This window comes from Onychostruthus taczanowskii, unplaced genomic scaffold, assembly GCF_017590055.1.
Source record: "Onychostruthus taczanowskii isolate IOZ18803 unplaced genomic scaffold, ASM1759005v1 scaffold7, whole genome shotgun sequence".
Taxonomy (NCBI): domain Eukaryota; kingdom Metazoa; phylum Chordata; class Aves; order Passeriformes; family Passeridae; genus Onychostruthus; species Onychostruthus taczanowskii.
In genome coordinates, this window is record NW_024504786.1 from 391,880 (window position 1) to 406,712 (window position 14,833).

The following is a 14,833-nucleotide window of genomic DNA, read 5'->3' on the forward strand; positions in this document are numbered from 1 at the left end:
CCACCCAGTGCTTGCCAGATTTGTTTAATTTGTTAAAAATTTCCCCTCATGAAACTCAACTTCAGCAAGGCCCGACAGCGAGCCGCCAGCACGGAGCACGAAATCTGTCTTTGGAGTTGATCGACATTCTCTCTGCTTCTCCCCCCTGTCAAAACAACTGAGAAAAGACAAGACTCTGCCAACACCCAATCGTTCAAGTGTCCAAAACACACCAAGCAAACAAAGGAGCCATTAAACAGAACCTCCCCGTTTGAAAAGGCAGCGAGAGGAACACAGGACAACATTGTCAGGCCGGGCCTTTGTCCCTGTGCCAGTGACATGGAGATGTCTCTCTTCTGACTCAGAGAAAAGGAATCACCAGAGCACAAGACATTATGTTTGCAAGTGTAAAACAGCTCAAGAAATCTCAATTTCACCACTTGCAGCTTCTTTCAGAGGCTTTTTCTTCATGGTTACTCTGCCTGAGGAAGCACAGGGCACAGGCAAGTTCATGCCCCAACTCTTTATCTTATCTAGATTATAAACATCACAAAACAGCACAGAAAGGGTATTTTCCTTTCATAACAACTATCCTTGCTGTTACTTTTGCATCTTATTTCCTAGAACCTCTTCTTTCAGTGCTCAGCCAGCTGCTAAGAAAGCAGAATTGAATGCCACAGCAAAAACCCAAATAAATTGGCTTCTTCAAAATTCTGCCTGGTTCTCATCTTGAGAGCACTTGCAGCAACTTAAAAAGGGAGAGACAGAAGCAGCTCTGGGTAGATGCTTTTCTTGGAATCTGGTTTTTAACTCGTGGTGTTTTGTGTCCTGTGAGGTTCAGCTCAGGTTGCTCTTTGAACCTCCCCTCATCCATTTCCAAACCTCCATCCCAAGATGGGCAGGAGGAACAACAGGAGCAGAGACCCCACTGGAGCTGTGTGCTGTGATCCTGCAGCATTCCACAGAACTTCCCAGCACACAGATCTCCCATCCCTATGCTTGGGATGGTCCAGAGGAGCCCCTGGAGCTGCTGCAGGGCTGGAGCCCCTCTGGAGCCAGGCTGCAAGAGCTGGGGGTGCTCACCTGGAGAGGAGAAGGATCCAGGGAGAGCTCAGAGCCCCTGGCAGGGCCTGGAGGGGCTCCAGGAGAGCTGGAGAGGGACTGGGGACAAGGCCTGGAGGGACAGGACACAGGGAATGGCTCCCACTGCCAGAGGGCAGGGATGGATGGGAGATTGGGAATGCCCCTGGATCCCTGGCAGTGGGGAGAGCCTGGAATTCCCAGAGCAGCTGTGGCTGCCCCTGGATCCCTGGCAGTGCCCAAGGCCAGGCTGGACACTGGGGCTGGAGCAGCCTGGGACAGTGGGAGGTGTCCCTGCCATGACAGGGGTGGCACTGGATGAGCTTTAAGGTCCTTCCATCCCAAACCATTCCAAGATTCTGTTCAGGACTCAGCTGACCCCTCTGTGCCAGCTCCCTGCCATCCATGAGGAGCTCCTGCCTTCCAGCAGCACCCCTGTGCTTCTGCTTCCTGCCTTTTGCTTCTTTTCACTCTGAGCAACACCAGTCCAAAAAAAAAAAAAAAATATTAAGCCAATAATCAGAAGCACTTGGGAGTTGGAGCAAAGCTGCAGCCACTGATTATTTTCCTTGCAAGAAGGTGTTTATGAGGCTGCAAATCTGCATTAAGAGAGGATGCTTGAAGATCTAACACTTTGCATTAGTCTAAGGAAATTAATAGAAAAACCAAACATGAGCCCAGTTCCTCAGTTCAGGGGAGTTGGTGACAGCAAACACAACCCTGTCAGTGAAACCAGCAGCAACTTGCCCCAGAACTGCCAGTGCTTTTCCTCCAGCACAAATCCTCACCCCTCCAGCAAGTGGAATTCCTCACTGGTGACCACACACAAATATTTCACAGAGCAAAGGGCATTTTCCTGTGCCCAGGTGCAGAAGAAATCCAAGATGAGGGGAAAGAAGAGAAAGGTTTGATTGTTCACTTTTTTAACCTGGTTGGAAATGGTCTTTCCCTGCAGCAGAGCTGTGGCAGCAGGAGCAGGGCAGTGCCTGTCCCAGTCCCCCTGTCCTGGGGGAAATTTTGGGCCCCTCAGGACAAGGACATGGAGGGGCTGGCCCATGCCCAGGGAAGGGAAAAGGGCTGGGAGAGGGTCTGGAGCTCCAGAAGAGGCTGAGGGAGCTGGGAAGGGGCTCAGCCTGGAGCACAGGAGGCTCAGGGGGCCCTTGTGGCTCTGCACAGCTCCTGCCAGGAGGGGACAGCCGGGGGGTCGGGCTGTGCTCCAGGAACAGGGACAGGAGCAGAGGGAACGGCCCCAGGCTGGGCCAGGGCAGGTTTGGATTGGATATTTGGGGAAATTTCTTCCCAGAATGGGTTTTCCATCCCTGGCACAGCTGCTCAGGGCAGCGGTGGAGTCCCCATTCCTGGAGAGATTTAAAATCCATGTGGATGTGGCACTTGGGGACATGGGGCAGTGCTGGCTTTGGCATGGTTGGACTCGATGACCTGAGAGAACTTTCCAGACCTAATGCCTCCTTGGTTGTCTGTCCAGCTCCGCACAAGACAGACAGACAAACCAGTGTCCCCCATCCCTGGTGGCACTGGGTTCTCCCCTCAGACTGTTCCCCTCCTCCCCTGCAAACAGCAGCTGCTCTGCCCCACAGGAAACCATCACTGAAAATCAGGGAAAAAAGTGAAAGAAGGGCATAATGAGCTTGGGTATGGCCAGGGCGCCTCAAGGGTTTCACCTTCATGGTCTGACACTGAATTCCCAGAGATCCCCTGTCCCACAAAAACCCAGCACAGTCTTTTCCCTGAGATGGATTTTTCCCCACCCTTTTCCTTCCTGAGGAATTCAGATCTCTTTTCCCAACTGAATTATTCTCAATCACTGCCCACCTTGGGAGTTTCAACTTTGGCATCAGTGGGAGGAGTCTGAAGTATTTATAATACCAATATTTTCTCTACTTAAAAAAAAGCAAAAAAAAAAAAAAAAAGCACAGAAGCTGGGTGGTGTTTTTTCCTTGTTCCTATTAAGCCCAAATCCCAAGCACCTCATTTTCCTGTCTGTGTCTTACACTGCTCCCTAATCCTTGTCCCCAATTATCCATCTGCAGCCTGCATGGAAGATAAATCATGTCCCCCAGTTCAGGAGCAACTTCAATCACCAAATCACTCGGAATCACAAGCTCACCTGAGGGGTGGATTTCGTTCTTTAAGCTGCTGTAATTTCATAGTTGGCAAAGAAAAATGGCTTTGCAGTGAGCTGGGAGAAATTAGGAATTTATCAGCCTGAAGTGCTCAGATGAACAAGAGAGATACGAGTGTGGAGTTTGGGTTTGGAACAGAGCAAGCAGCACAGAAAATTTTAAAATTTTGTTTTGGAACAACCAACAAACAGTCCTTATTAAATAAAGAGATTATTAAAAAATGTCCTATAAATAGAATTCAAGGGCCACATTAAGACCTGAGGTTTTTTGCTGCTCAAGTGCCAGGTGTGCTGTTCTGCACCTGTAAAACTGAGGCAGTGATAGTGAACTGAAAGGAGAAAACTCTGGCTGAGACAGATCCCTTAAAAATCAGCTCCCAAATCCCAGAGCCAGCCCTTGATCCAGCCCATGTGTTTGGGAAGAACATCCTGGAAACTGGTAGAGGCCATTAATACAATTTAATGCTCTGGGCTAGAATCAGAGTAGCTGCAGAGTGGAAATGGCTGAATATTGCAGAAAACCTGTAAATAAAGGCATTGTCTGGCTGTCCATGAGCAGGGGTTTTTTTTTTTTTTTGCTCAGCAAAACCAGAGAACCAAATTGAGCTGCACTCAAATGATAGCCCAGGATGAGGCTGGAGAGGAGCCCCACACCTGCCTGGTGCCACCACCACCTCCCACTACCCCTCTGCCTCTGCTCCCTGGCCTGGCAGGAAATTCATCCAGGTAATGGCCTTGATGATAGATATTAACCTGCCTGCAGCATCTTGCCATCCCAGCAGCTGCCAGGACCCAAATCACTCTAACACAGCAGCCCACTGTGAGTAAGGAGCTGCTGGCACAGCCTGTGATTATGAGCAATTGCAGCAGAGATGTTGTAGCAGCAAATTCAGGAATGTTTCTGAAGTTTGGGAGTAAAGTAAGTTAGGAGAAAAACAAACACCAGCCTAAAAGAAGACTTGGAAGCAAATTCGGATGGCAAAGGGGAAGAGGAAAACAGGACTGAAAGTGTTCAAGGATATGGGACAGGGCTGGAGCAACCTGGGACAGTGGGAGGTGTCCCTGCCCATGGCAGGGGTGGCACTTTAAGGTCCCTTTAGCCCAAACCATCCTGGGATTTTATGATTCTTGTTACATCAGAAAAAATAGGGGGGAAAAAATCAAGGATAAGGCTCTCCCTCCCAAGCCCAGCCATGGCTCATTAGGGTTTTGGTTTTTTTTTCCCTCGAAAAGAGGTTACCAGGTTAAGAAAAGCTGCTGTATCTGAAGTGCCTCTGGCCCAGCCCTGTCCTTCATGGAATAGTGCAGGTGCTTTCCTTGGGAATTACAGTGATGGGCCAAGCAGTAAAGGGTTCAAACTGAAAGAGGGGAAATTTGGGTCAGATTTACAGAAGGAATCATTCACTGGGAGGGTGGGGAAGCCCTGGCACAGGGTGCCCAGAGCAGCTGTGGCTGTCCCTGGATCCCTGGCAGTGTTCAAGACCAGGTTGGAGCACCCTGGGCTAGTGGGAGGTGTCCCTGCCATGGCAGGGTTGGAACGGGATGAGATTTCAGGTCCTTCCACCCCAAACCATTCCATGACTCTGTGATTCCAGGCTGCAAGACCACCCTACAGCGGGTGGCCATGAACATGGTCCCTCCCAAACACCCAGGGTGTTTCCCTGCACCACTCTGAGCTCCACGAGTTCCCTGCAAAGGCTGTGGATGCTCCTGGAGGTGGGCACAGGTAAGGAAGCAGAACCAGAGGGGTCCCTTCAGAGCATGGCCACTCTCCCCACTCCTGGTTAGCCAGGCAAATTTGAACCCTTCAAATAGAGGTGAACAGCTCTATCCCATTACCAGCCATAAAGACCATCTGCTCCTTTACTCCCTGATTAAAAAAAAATGGTGCACGCCGCACATCATCCATCAGAATTAATCCAACTCACTTTGATGAGTGCCTTTTAGAAGGGTGGGGGGAGGAAAAAAAAAAAAAAAAAAAACCTCAGGCCAATTCTGGCAATTCACCCGGCGGTGGGGAAAGATCCCAGAGCGCTCCATCCATTTTCCCTCACGCCGCTCCACACGCTCCATCTCCGGGAGCGCGGGGATCAGGAGCCAGCCCCGAGCAGCCTGCGGCGCTGCCTCCCTCCATCCCGGACAAAGGGCCGCTATTGTCCCCGCGGGCCCCGAGCCCTCCCGGCCGGCGGCCGCCCCCGCCCCGCCGTACCTGAGCTGTCCATGGTGCTGCCCGCCAGGGGCTGCGGCTGCTGCTGCTGCCGCCCGGGGCTCCGGCCCGGCCCCGCGCCGGCCCCGCCGCGCTCAGCGCCGCTGTCCACGAGCTGCAGGGATTCATAGCCGTCACTGCCGGGCTTTTTCCGGTAGCTCCCCAGCAGGCTCATGGGCGAGCCGGGCGGGCGAGCGGCTCCGGCGCCGCGGGCGGGAGGGAGGGAGGGATGGAGGGACGGAGGGAGGGCACGGCGAGCGCTGCGGCCGCCCCGAGGGGAGGGGAAGGGAGGGGAAGGGCGGCCCCGCATGCGGCCGCCCCCGCCGGAAGCGGGCGGGGAGGAGGCGGCGGCCGGCGGGAGCTCCGCGGTGCTGCGAGCCCCAAGAGCTGCCCCCACAGCTTTTCCTGCTGCCATCCCTGCCTCCCGGCACGGATCCCTCCCGCCCCTGGGATGGGTACGCGGCCGGGGAGAGGCTGTGGCAGCGGTGACCGGCACGGAAAGGTGCGCTCCTCCCAAGGACACCGCCCTCGGGTGGCACTGCCCGCTCTGCAGCCCGCGGGAAGGACGGCTGGCACGGCACCGGGCCCCCAAAGCCTGAGGAGCATCCCTGGGCCGCTGGAACGCCCAGCTGCGACCAGAGGGACCCCGGCAGCTGATCCCGCTGGGATGATGGGCCAGCATCCCAAACCTGGCTTGTGCCACCGCTGCTCCGGCTCCCAGCAGTGCCACCGACTGCTAAAGCCATTTTTGTTGTTGTCACCCGTCTATTTTTAGCTGTTCCCATGCAAACAGAGTCGGGACCGAGCAGAGCGTGGCCCTGAGCGAGTGATGAGCTGTGCCTTGCTCAGATGCAGTTTTCAGCCAGGCCTCGTGCATCGTAATTTCATTTTGCACAGAACAGAGGAACCCAGGGATGCTCCAAAGGAAATGAGCACTATTAAACTCTTCTAAGTGGATTTCTTTGTAATTTAAGGAAAACTAAAGGCAAAAGGAAGCCCTAGCAAACAGGCATGAGCATGCCTTTGATCTCCTGCAGAAAGGAAAGTTCTCTGCTCAAAAATTAGCTCAGCTTTGTTTCTAAAGCAAAGACATCCATAAGCAAGGCCAGGCTGGACAGGGCTTGGAGCCACCTGGGACGGAGGAAGGTGTCCCTGCCATGGCAAGGGGTGGGCCTGCATGAACTCTAGGTTCCCTCCCAACCCAATAATTCTGGAATTCTCTGATTCCAGTCACTTGTATAGCAACACCCAAACCTTGAGCTATCACTGACACCTGGATGAAATTTTCTCTGGAGCAGCAGATACCTGGCCCAGCTATTGTTTATGTAACCCCTGAGATTTCGTGGCACGGAGCAGACAGGGTACATCTGTGACCCAGAACTTCCCCACAAAAACCCCGGCAGATTTACAAGCAGCAAACCGAAAATGAGCTGACCTGACGTGAGCAGCTCCCTGTCAGCAGCAGGAACAGCTTGAACTCAAGGCTGGGGTTGTGTTTTCTACCCCCTCCATCCTTTGGTCTGTGTGGAGCAATTTGTGGATTGCAACACTGGCCAGCAGGGATGGGCCCCTCCCTCTTGGCACCCACAAGCAGCAGGTTAATAACATTTAAAATAAACACATTTTCTGAGCCATTTTGTGTATTCTGAGCAACCTGGGCTAGTGGGAGGTGTCCCTGCCCATGGCAGAGGGTTGGAACAAGGTGGTTTTGAAGGTTCTTTCCAACCCAAGCCATTGGAGGATTCCATGACCTTTACTAGGGATCCCATCTGTCAGCCTCTCCTGGTCAGTCTAGGATAAAACAATTCCTGTGCTCTGGGATAAAAATGGGGAATTTGTGGGGGTGGAGGTGAATTGTCATTTGTTTTGCTTGCTCAGGTAAAGCCCAAAGACATCAAAAGATGTGGAGGAAAAACCTGGCACGACACAAGCCCTGCAGAGCCTAAAACCCATCACCTGTGGTGTCCACCTGCACCCATCAGCTCCAGAGGCTCAGCCTGGACACAATTCCATATTCTCAATGATCCAGCAGCCACTCCTCACTGCTGAGCAGCCAAGGTCTGTCTGCCTCAGATTTTTTTTTTTTTTTGGGGGGGGGAAAAAACCAAAAATTGTTCCTCCTTGTTGAATCTGTTGTTAATTGTTTTCCTGTCTGAGCTTTTGGGAGGGTCACAGAGGAATCACCACCACAGCCTGGAAAAAGGGGGTTCTGCAAAGCACAGAGGGACAGAGCAGCCACTCCAGAGGATCTTGGGGCAGAGGAGGAGGAGAAAACAACCTCAAAGTCCCACCCTCGATTGTACAAACTCAAGGATTTGCAAATCCTGTGGGTTCAGGTGAAGCTGCACTCTTCCAGTGGGAAGTTTAGCTGAAAAGAACATATAAAATAATATTTCCCTCTCCCTCCCTTCTCCCTGTAAGCTGGGCTGAAGCAGGGCCACATGGTTTCTCTGTTTTTTTTGAGAACTACAGTATAAAAATGCTTTAACAGCCAAAAAAACCCCAACCAAAATCAAATAACTGAATTACACATGACTTTCAAAGCTGAAAAGGAAGGGAATGAGCCCCTCAGAAATGGAAGGGAATGAGCCCCTCATTTATTGAGCAGTGGCAGATCTGAGGTGCCCTGACTGAAGGGCAAGGCTGGCAGGGGCCAGAGGGCTGGGGAGGTGTTAAGGACGTGCTAAGGAGGATTTTGTGTTGCTCAAGCCTCAAGAGATACAAACCCTCCCCATTCCTGACCTTGGGAAAAATTGATTTGCCAACCTCTGGCTGTTTTTCTCTGTCTGGGTTGCAGCCTCTCCTGGGTAAAGTCTCTCTTTGCAGCTGTAACCAAGCCCCAAGTGTCCTGAGGTGCAATTCCATGTTCTGCCCCTCTCCTCCCCTCAGCTGAGCAGCTCAGGTGAAATATTACACCCTGAGTTCTCCAGCAGCACAATTAATCTGGGGAGTGCTCTTAGAATTGCAAATAGAGCTTGAAAATTAATTGAATACCTGGAGCAATACCTTTAAAACTCCCCGTACCAAACATTTGTTCTGGAATTTCTTCCCTGGGAATGCTGAACTCCCCCTGCACAAAGGGGAGCTGTGGCCATGCCCAGGTGTGGAGCCACAAAATCACAGGATCATGGAAGGGTTTGGGTTGGGAGGGACCTCAGAGTTCACCTCCAGGGCAGGGACACTCCCAGCACTGAGCTGCAGAACAGGGCTCACTTTCCTGCCCTCTCACCTGGGCTCATCCATGCCTTGGGCAGTGCCAGGAGCATCCATCCCTGTCTCAGGTTGGAAATGGGGCTGTGTGTTCTGTCCCATCTGTCAGAGCTGTAAAGAGCTTCCCATATCTTTGCCTGAGAGCCCCTTAATTTCAAAATTGTAATAATTCAGAGGAGGGGGTTTACATTTTGCAATTCACAGGAGGCTCCTGCCTTCCTTAGCAGAACCTGTCTGTTCAAACCAAGACAATTCCCCTGAGCTGCTCTGGGAATGTGGCAGCAGAACAACTCCAGGATGTGGCTCCAGAGCCAGGAATTCCATCTCCAATCAGTTTCCAGACTTGTGCTGGGATAAATCAGTGGGGTTTGGCCTGGAGCTGGAGATGGCCGTGTTGTTCCTCCCTGTGGATCAGGGAATGGTGAGTCCATGCCTGGAGAAGGAGCTGTCCCAGCTGCCCCAGAGCAGCTCCTCAGGCAGCAGAGCCCATTCCCAGGGTGGGATGTGATGTTCCAGGGAAAATCTGGGATGGTTTCTGGGGATGCAGGTGGAGAAAGGGGCATCAAATGATCCAAGCCCTTCTTAACCCCCTCGACATTCAGGAATTCCAAAGCGGCTCTGCCTGTCTCATCTCTAACAAAAATCAAAGGAGGCTCTGAGATTCTTTGGGCCGGGTTTAAATGTTAAACTCGATTTAACCTTCAGCAGAGAAGCCTTGAGCCTTTGCTGCAGTGAAAGCCAGCCCAGTTCTCAGGGCCTGGCTGGCAGCTGGAGTGTTCCCTCTGAGGATGGATGCTCAGGATGACACAGGATGTGACAAATTTTCAACTCTCAGTATCTTCTTCCCCATCCTTTCCTCCCTGTGAGAGCACACCCATTAACTGCCTTGCTGTGTCAGCACATCTTTCATTCCTTGCCTTTCAGTCTTGTTAAAAAGCTGTCAGGGATGATCCAGAATTTACTCATCCCAGCCCAGGACTTGGTTTTGGAGTGTTCAAGGATTTGCCAGGCTCCTCAGCCACGCAGAGCTGCAGAGCTGCCTGCCAAGGGCTGTTGTAGCTGCTAAAAACATCCATGGTTCACAAAGGAAGAGGAGAAAGGGATGGGAAGTGGATCTATAAGAGGCCATTAAATAGGAAATGCTGGCTCAGGAAGTCCCCAGCCTGCAAAATGTTGGAAAATCAGAGGCTGCACAGCCATTCACCATCAGGTATTTGGGTAAAAATCAGATATTTTGTGGCCTAACTGCTGTTTGTTCATCATTTTCCATTCACTGTGAGGTAAGTGGTTAAATCCTGAGGAAAATCTGGGCTCTGGGTCTTGTCTGCACTGGAAAATGGCTGGTGGGGAAAACAGGGAGGAAAATTATACAACCAAGTGTCATTGTGGGGTTGCATCAGCTGCAGCTGCTGAGCTCAGGGTCAGGCCAAGCAGCAGAGAGCTCCATGGGAATGGTCAGGTTCTGTCTCAGGTAGCTCTGAGCCCTCAGGAAAATCAGATTTTCCATGAAAACAGAGGGAAATCACAGCTGGGGCTGCCATCCCTTCCCCAGGATGGATGGGGTGAGGGTTTCCTGAGGGGGAATGATGTGTTCTCACTCCAGGCCTCACTGGGATGGACTTTGCTGAGGGATATTTTAGAGAGGCCCAAGGCAGGAAGATACAGAAGGGTCTGGTAGCACAGGAAAGTTGGCCAGAAACAACACAACCCCATTAATGTGGTTCTACCTTCTGCCAGAATTTAGGTTTTTACCTAAAACTAACAAAAAAAAAGATATTATTAAAGATTTGCTACTCTGGCTGATATAAAATATTCTAAAATTTTATCAGGGATCAGGCTGGCATTGTCCCTCTCCCTTCTCCTGGTGTCCCTTTCCACCAGGACAGGTGACAAACCCCCTTCAGCACTGGGTGGGTTCCTCAGGGTCACCCCGCTGGGAATGCTCTCCTGGGATGTCCCCAAGACCCAAATCCATGGAAAACCCTGTGGGCACAGAGCTGGAGAGTGCTGACTCAGCTCTGAGCCACGTGGCTCTGAAATAATTCAGTGGGAGCTCTGTGGGGATCCAAAACCTTCCCAAAGCTGGCAGGGGGGGGAAGGAATGCCAGGAGGGAATGGGAGGAGAGCCTGGTGCACCCCACCCCTCACAGACACCATGGAAACCTCTACTGGATGAGAGCATCCTGCTCTTCCTGCAAAGTTTTCCATGAAAACTCTCCCTTGGAAAAGGAATTCAAACGGTTTTTAGGATCATTTCTTTTTTGCTTCCAATAGTGATCTGGCAAAGGGAATAAATTCAAATTTTCCTGCATGGCAAAAGTTCCATTTCAGAGGATTTGGAGCAAATCCTGCCCCTGGTCTCAGTCTACCTGCACCCCCAATTTTTCCATCTCTCCCTTTCCCAGCCTTAATTCAGGGATCTAAATTCCCATCCTTATTATTTCTGGCTGCTGAAGACAAGGAGTTATTCAAGAGAAAGAAATCCATATGTTGTTTGTGTCCATCGAACAGGGACTCGTCCACTTTTGGGACTGCAAGAGCTCATAAAATACGGTTTCTAATTTGGTATAATAATATTTAAAATTGTAATAAAATACTAAACCTCTTGTAAAAACATTATCGTAGAATTATTAGTGGGAACCATTAATTATTTATAATTTCATATAAATAATAAATTCCTATTTATGGCACTTTAATTGGAGAGTTTCCCACGGCTTCTTTGTGCACCACTGAAGAACCATCCATAATCTGATTTTTATGGGAATTACAGCATCTCTGCCTGCTACATCCACAGAATTCTGAAATTTCCAGTCCGTGTTCCCAAAAATCTGGGATCTGTGGTCATCTCTAGTGATTTTTAGTGGTTTCCTGATCCCTGGAGCTCGGGCAGAGCTGGATTAATGGTTGGACTCGATGATCTCAGAGGGCTTTTCCCACCTGGATGATTTGGGGATTCAGGGAGAGGAGCAGCCACCCCTCTGAATCGGGATGTTTGCCATGGATGAGTTGCATCCTTTGCCACATCCCTGCAGCGGTGACAATCCCAATTCCCACCCCAAGGGGAATTCCAGCCCCTGAGCAGAGCCGGGCATGTGCTTGGAGAGGTTGAGCCCCAAAACCCCAACTCCCACCCCAAAACGTGCCTGACACCCCCGGCTCCCAGGCTCTCCCCCTGCAATCCATCACCTGCCTTCCCCAAGCACCCCCTGCACCTTTTCCCAGCGGAGCAGGAGGGATGGGAGCAAATCCTGCCCCAAACCTGCGGCTCGGGCCGGGATTAGGCTGCGCCGGGGATCAGTTGGGTCAGCAATTCAGCACCGGCGCTGCCAAGAGCCCGGCTCAAGGACAAGCCCGGTGCCTCCTTAAGGGCTGCAGCCTCTCCGAAATGCTGCATCCCTCGGCCGGGAGCGTTCCCGGGATGCAAACAAGGCGGCTGTGCCACGGCTGCCTAAATTTAGAGGCACCGGTGTTGCCGTCACGCCGCCTGTGCCGCCGGAATCGCTCCGTACGCTGCCTTGATGGCATTTATTTTATTTAATTTTTTTTTTTTTTCCTCTCTTGTCAGGGAAGGCTATGACTAAGAGAAATCCACATTTGGAGGGATAGCAGAAGATGGAGGCCCTGGAGGGAGAATAAAGTCGGGAGTTTGCAGACCTGAAGGTTTGCCCAAAACATTCCTCATCCTCCTCCTCCTCCTCCTCCTCTTTCTCCCTCTCCTCCTTCCTCCTCCTCTCCCTGGTAGTATCCAAAACAAGACTATGATAATGACAGGCACAAACACAGCAGCCAGACGGGAATTATGGGCTGTTTTCCAGCCTCGGGGGATAAACACCTACCTGGAGCCGTGGGGAGCCCCGGCACCGCCGTCCCCTCCCGGGGCTGCCTCAGCAGCGCCGGAGCCGAGGCAGCGATATCCGCATTTATCTACGGATTTCAGCTGGTTTTTTGGCCCGAAGTAGGATTCTTTTTATTTTTTTAAAGGCGATGCAGCCCTGTGTTTGCCTCGGCATAGCAGAGGGAGGGGTTGAAGGTCAGCTTCCCGCTGGATTGGCAGGGAAAGGCCGGGATCAGCATTGGATGGCAGCGTTTGTGCGCTGGCATCGCCGCCAATGCCCCTCCTGCAGCCGCTCCGGCTCCGGCCGCAGAGAAGCCACGCTTATTATTTTAAGCCGGAAAATCCCCTTCTTTTCATTCAGCACGGCCGCAGAGCTCCCGGGCAGCCCTGAAAGCTCAGCCCCCAATTTCGGGGTGCGGGAAGAGCCGGCCGTGCTCCTGCCCGGCACCGCGGGGCCGGCGCAGCCCGGGGCTGTCCGACCCTCCGCGGCCAGGCGCACATCCCCAAATCCCGGCTCCTGGCCTTCCCTGCCCGGCCCAGCATCTCCGGGCGCTCTCCCTTCCCTGTGCCCCGTTACATAACCTCCCGCAAAGCCGGGAATTCTCCCCGTGCCGGGATGCCAGCCTGCCTTCCCCAATTACTCAGCACAAACGCGCCCTGCGCGGCACCCCCCCATTTTCTCGCCGCCCCTCTCTCCGCTTTTCCATCAGCTCCGGGGGGAGCTTTTCCTTACCTTGCTGCTCGGGCCCGTGCATGCTGCGGCTGCCGGGGCTGCGGGGAGCGCAGTGAGCGCGGCCGTGTCCCGCACGCCGTGTCCGTGTCCCGCACGCCGTGTCCGTGTCCCGCACGCCGTGTCCGTGTGTCCGTGTCCCGCACTCCGCTCCTCCGCTCCTCCGCCCGGCACCGGCGGCGGGGCCGCTCCCGGCCCGCCCGGGGCGCTGCTGCCGCCGAGCTGCGTGCCGCTCCCGGGTTATTTTTGGGATTACAGACACTCAGGGAAGGATGGGGATGGAGGCAGACATATCACACCGTCTAAAATGTGGCCTGGAGTGGGATCCGGAGTCTGCAGCGCGAACCTCAGCAGGGTTTTTTTGTTTGTTTTCCTTTAATTTTTTTTTTCTTTCCCTTGACTGGATGCTTTTAATTTTTCTCCCTTGCTATTTTTTTTCTCTTTTTTTTTCTTTTTCTTTTTTCTTTTTTTTCTTTTTCTTTTTTCTTTTTTTTCTTTTTCTTTTTTCTTTTTTTTCTTTTTCTTTTTTCTTTTTTTTCTTTTTCTTTTTTCTTTTTTTTCTTTTTCTTTTTTCTTTTTTTTCTTTTTCTTTTTTCTTTTTTTTCTTTTTCTTTTTTCTTTTTTTTCTTTTTCTTTTTTCTTTTTTTTCTTTTTCTTTTTTCTTTTTTTTCTTTTTCTTTTTTCTTTTTTTTCTTTTTCTTTTTTCTTTTTTTTCTTTTTCTTTTTTCTTTTTTTTCTTTTTCTTTTTTCTTTTTTTTCTTTTTCTTTTTTCTTTTTTTTCTTTTTCCTTTTCCTTAATTTTTTTTTCTTTTTTTCTGGAGAATGCTAAATGCTGCTGGATGGACTCAGCAGGGATGTCACTTGTCCAAGCTCTGCAGCCCCGGGAATGAGGCTGATCCAGGCACACCTGGGGCACTTCCCTGGGTACCAGGCAGACAAACACTTCAGTGACGCTGTAAACAAATATTTGGAATCATGGAATCGTTCGGGCTGGAAAAATCCTCTCAGATCATCGAGCCCAGCACTGCCAAGGCCACCACTGCCCCGTGTCCCTAAGTGTCACATCCACAGGGATTTTAAATCTCTCTAGGGATTAGTACTCATCCATCCAGGGCTGGACAACCCTTTCCACGAAGAAATTTTCCCAAACATCCAACCTGAGCCTCCCCTGGTGCAATTCGAGGCCGTTTCCTTTTGCTTTCCGTTCCAGCCGGGGCTGAGGTCAGGCTCTAGGGTGGGGACGTGTCCCCTGTGCCCTCCCAGCTCCCCCGGTGGCACTCGGGGGAAGCCAAGCCTTTGATCCCAGCTGGATTTTGGCTCACATTCCTTTGCTTTTTTGGCCTCCCAGCTTTTGTTTTCAGACTGAGTTCATATTCCAGCTTGCGCTGATATTTTTCCCCCTCGGATTTCTCTGCCCGCACATCCCCGCTCCGCCTCCGGATTGTCACGACCCTGAATCGCGACATCCCCCCCGCCGGCTGGGGCTCTCCCCCAGCTCCCCGGCAGCAGATTCCCGGCTTATCACCTTGTTTTCCCACTCTCCGATCATTCCCGAGGCTCTGCTCACTCCAAACTGGGAGTGCCCCGAGCTGTTATTCGGGAATGACAGCGACGAGAGAACTGGTGGCACTGGGAGGAGGCACTGCAGCT

At 51.8% G+C, this 14,833-nt stretch overlaps 1 protein-coding gene across 1 annotated transcript in view; it reads right to left on the bottom strand.

Annotated features, from left to right (window-relative positions):
- Nucleotides 1-13,308, bottom strand: part of DNAJC6 (DnaJ heat shock protein family (Hsp40) member C6) — a 41,262-nt gene extending 27,954 nt beyond the window's left edge. The window contains exon 1 of the mRNA XM_041421755.1: nt 13,187-13,308. Within this exon, the coding sequence (XP_041277689.1) occupies nt 13,187-13,208 (22 nt within the window). The 5' untranslated portion in view covers nt 13,209-13,308. The remainder of the gene's footprint in view (nt 1-13,186) is intronic.
- Between the last annotated feature and the right edge of the window lie 1,525 nt (nt 13,309-14,833).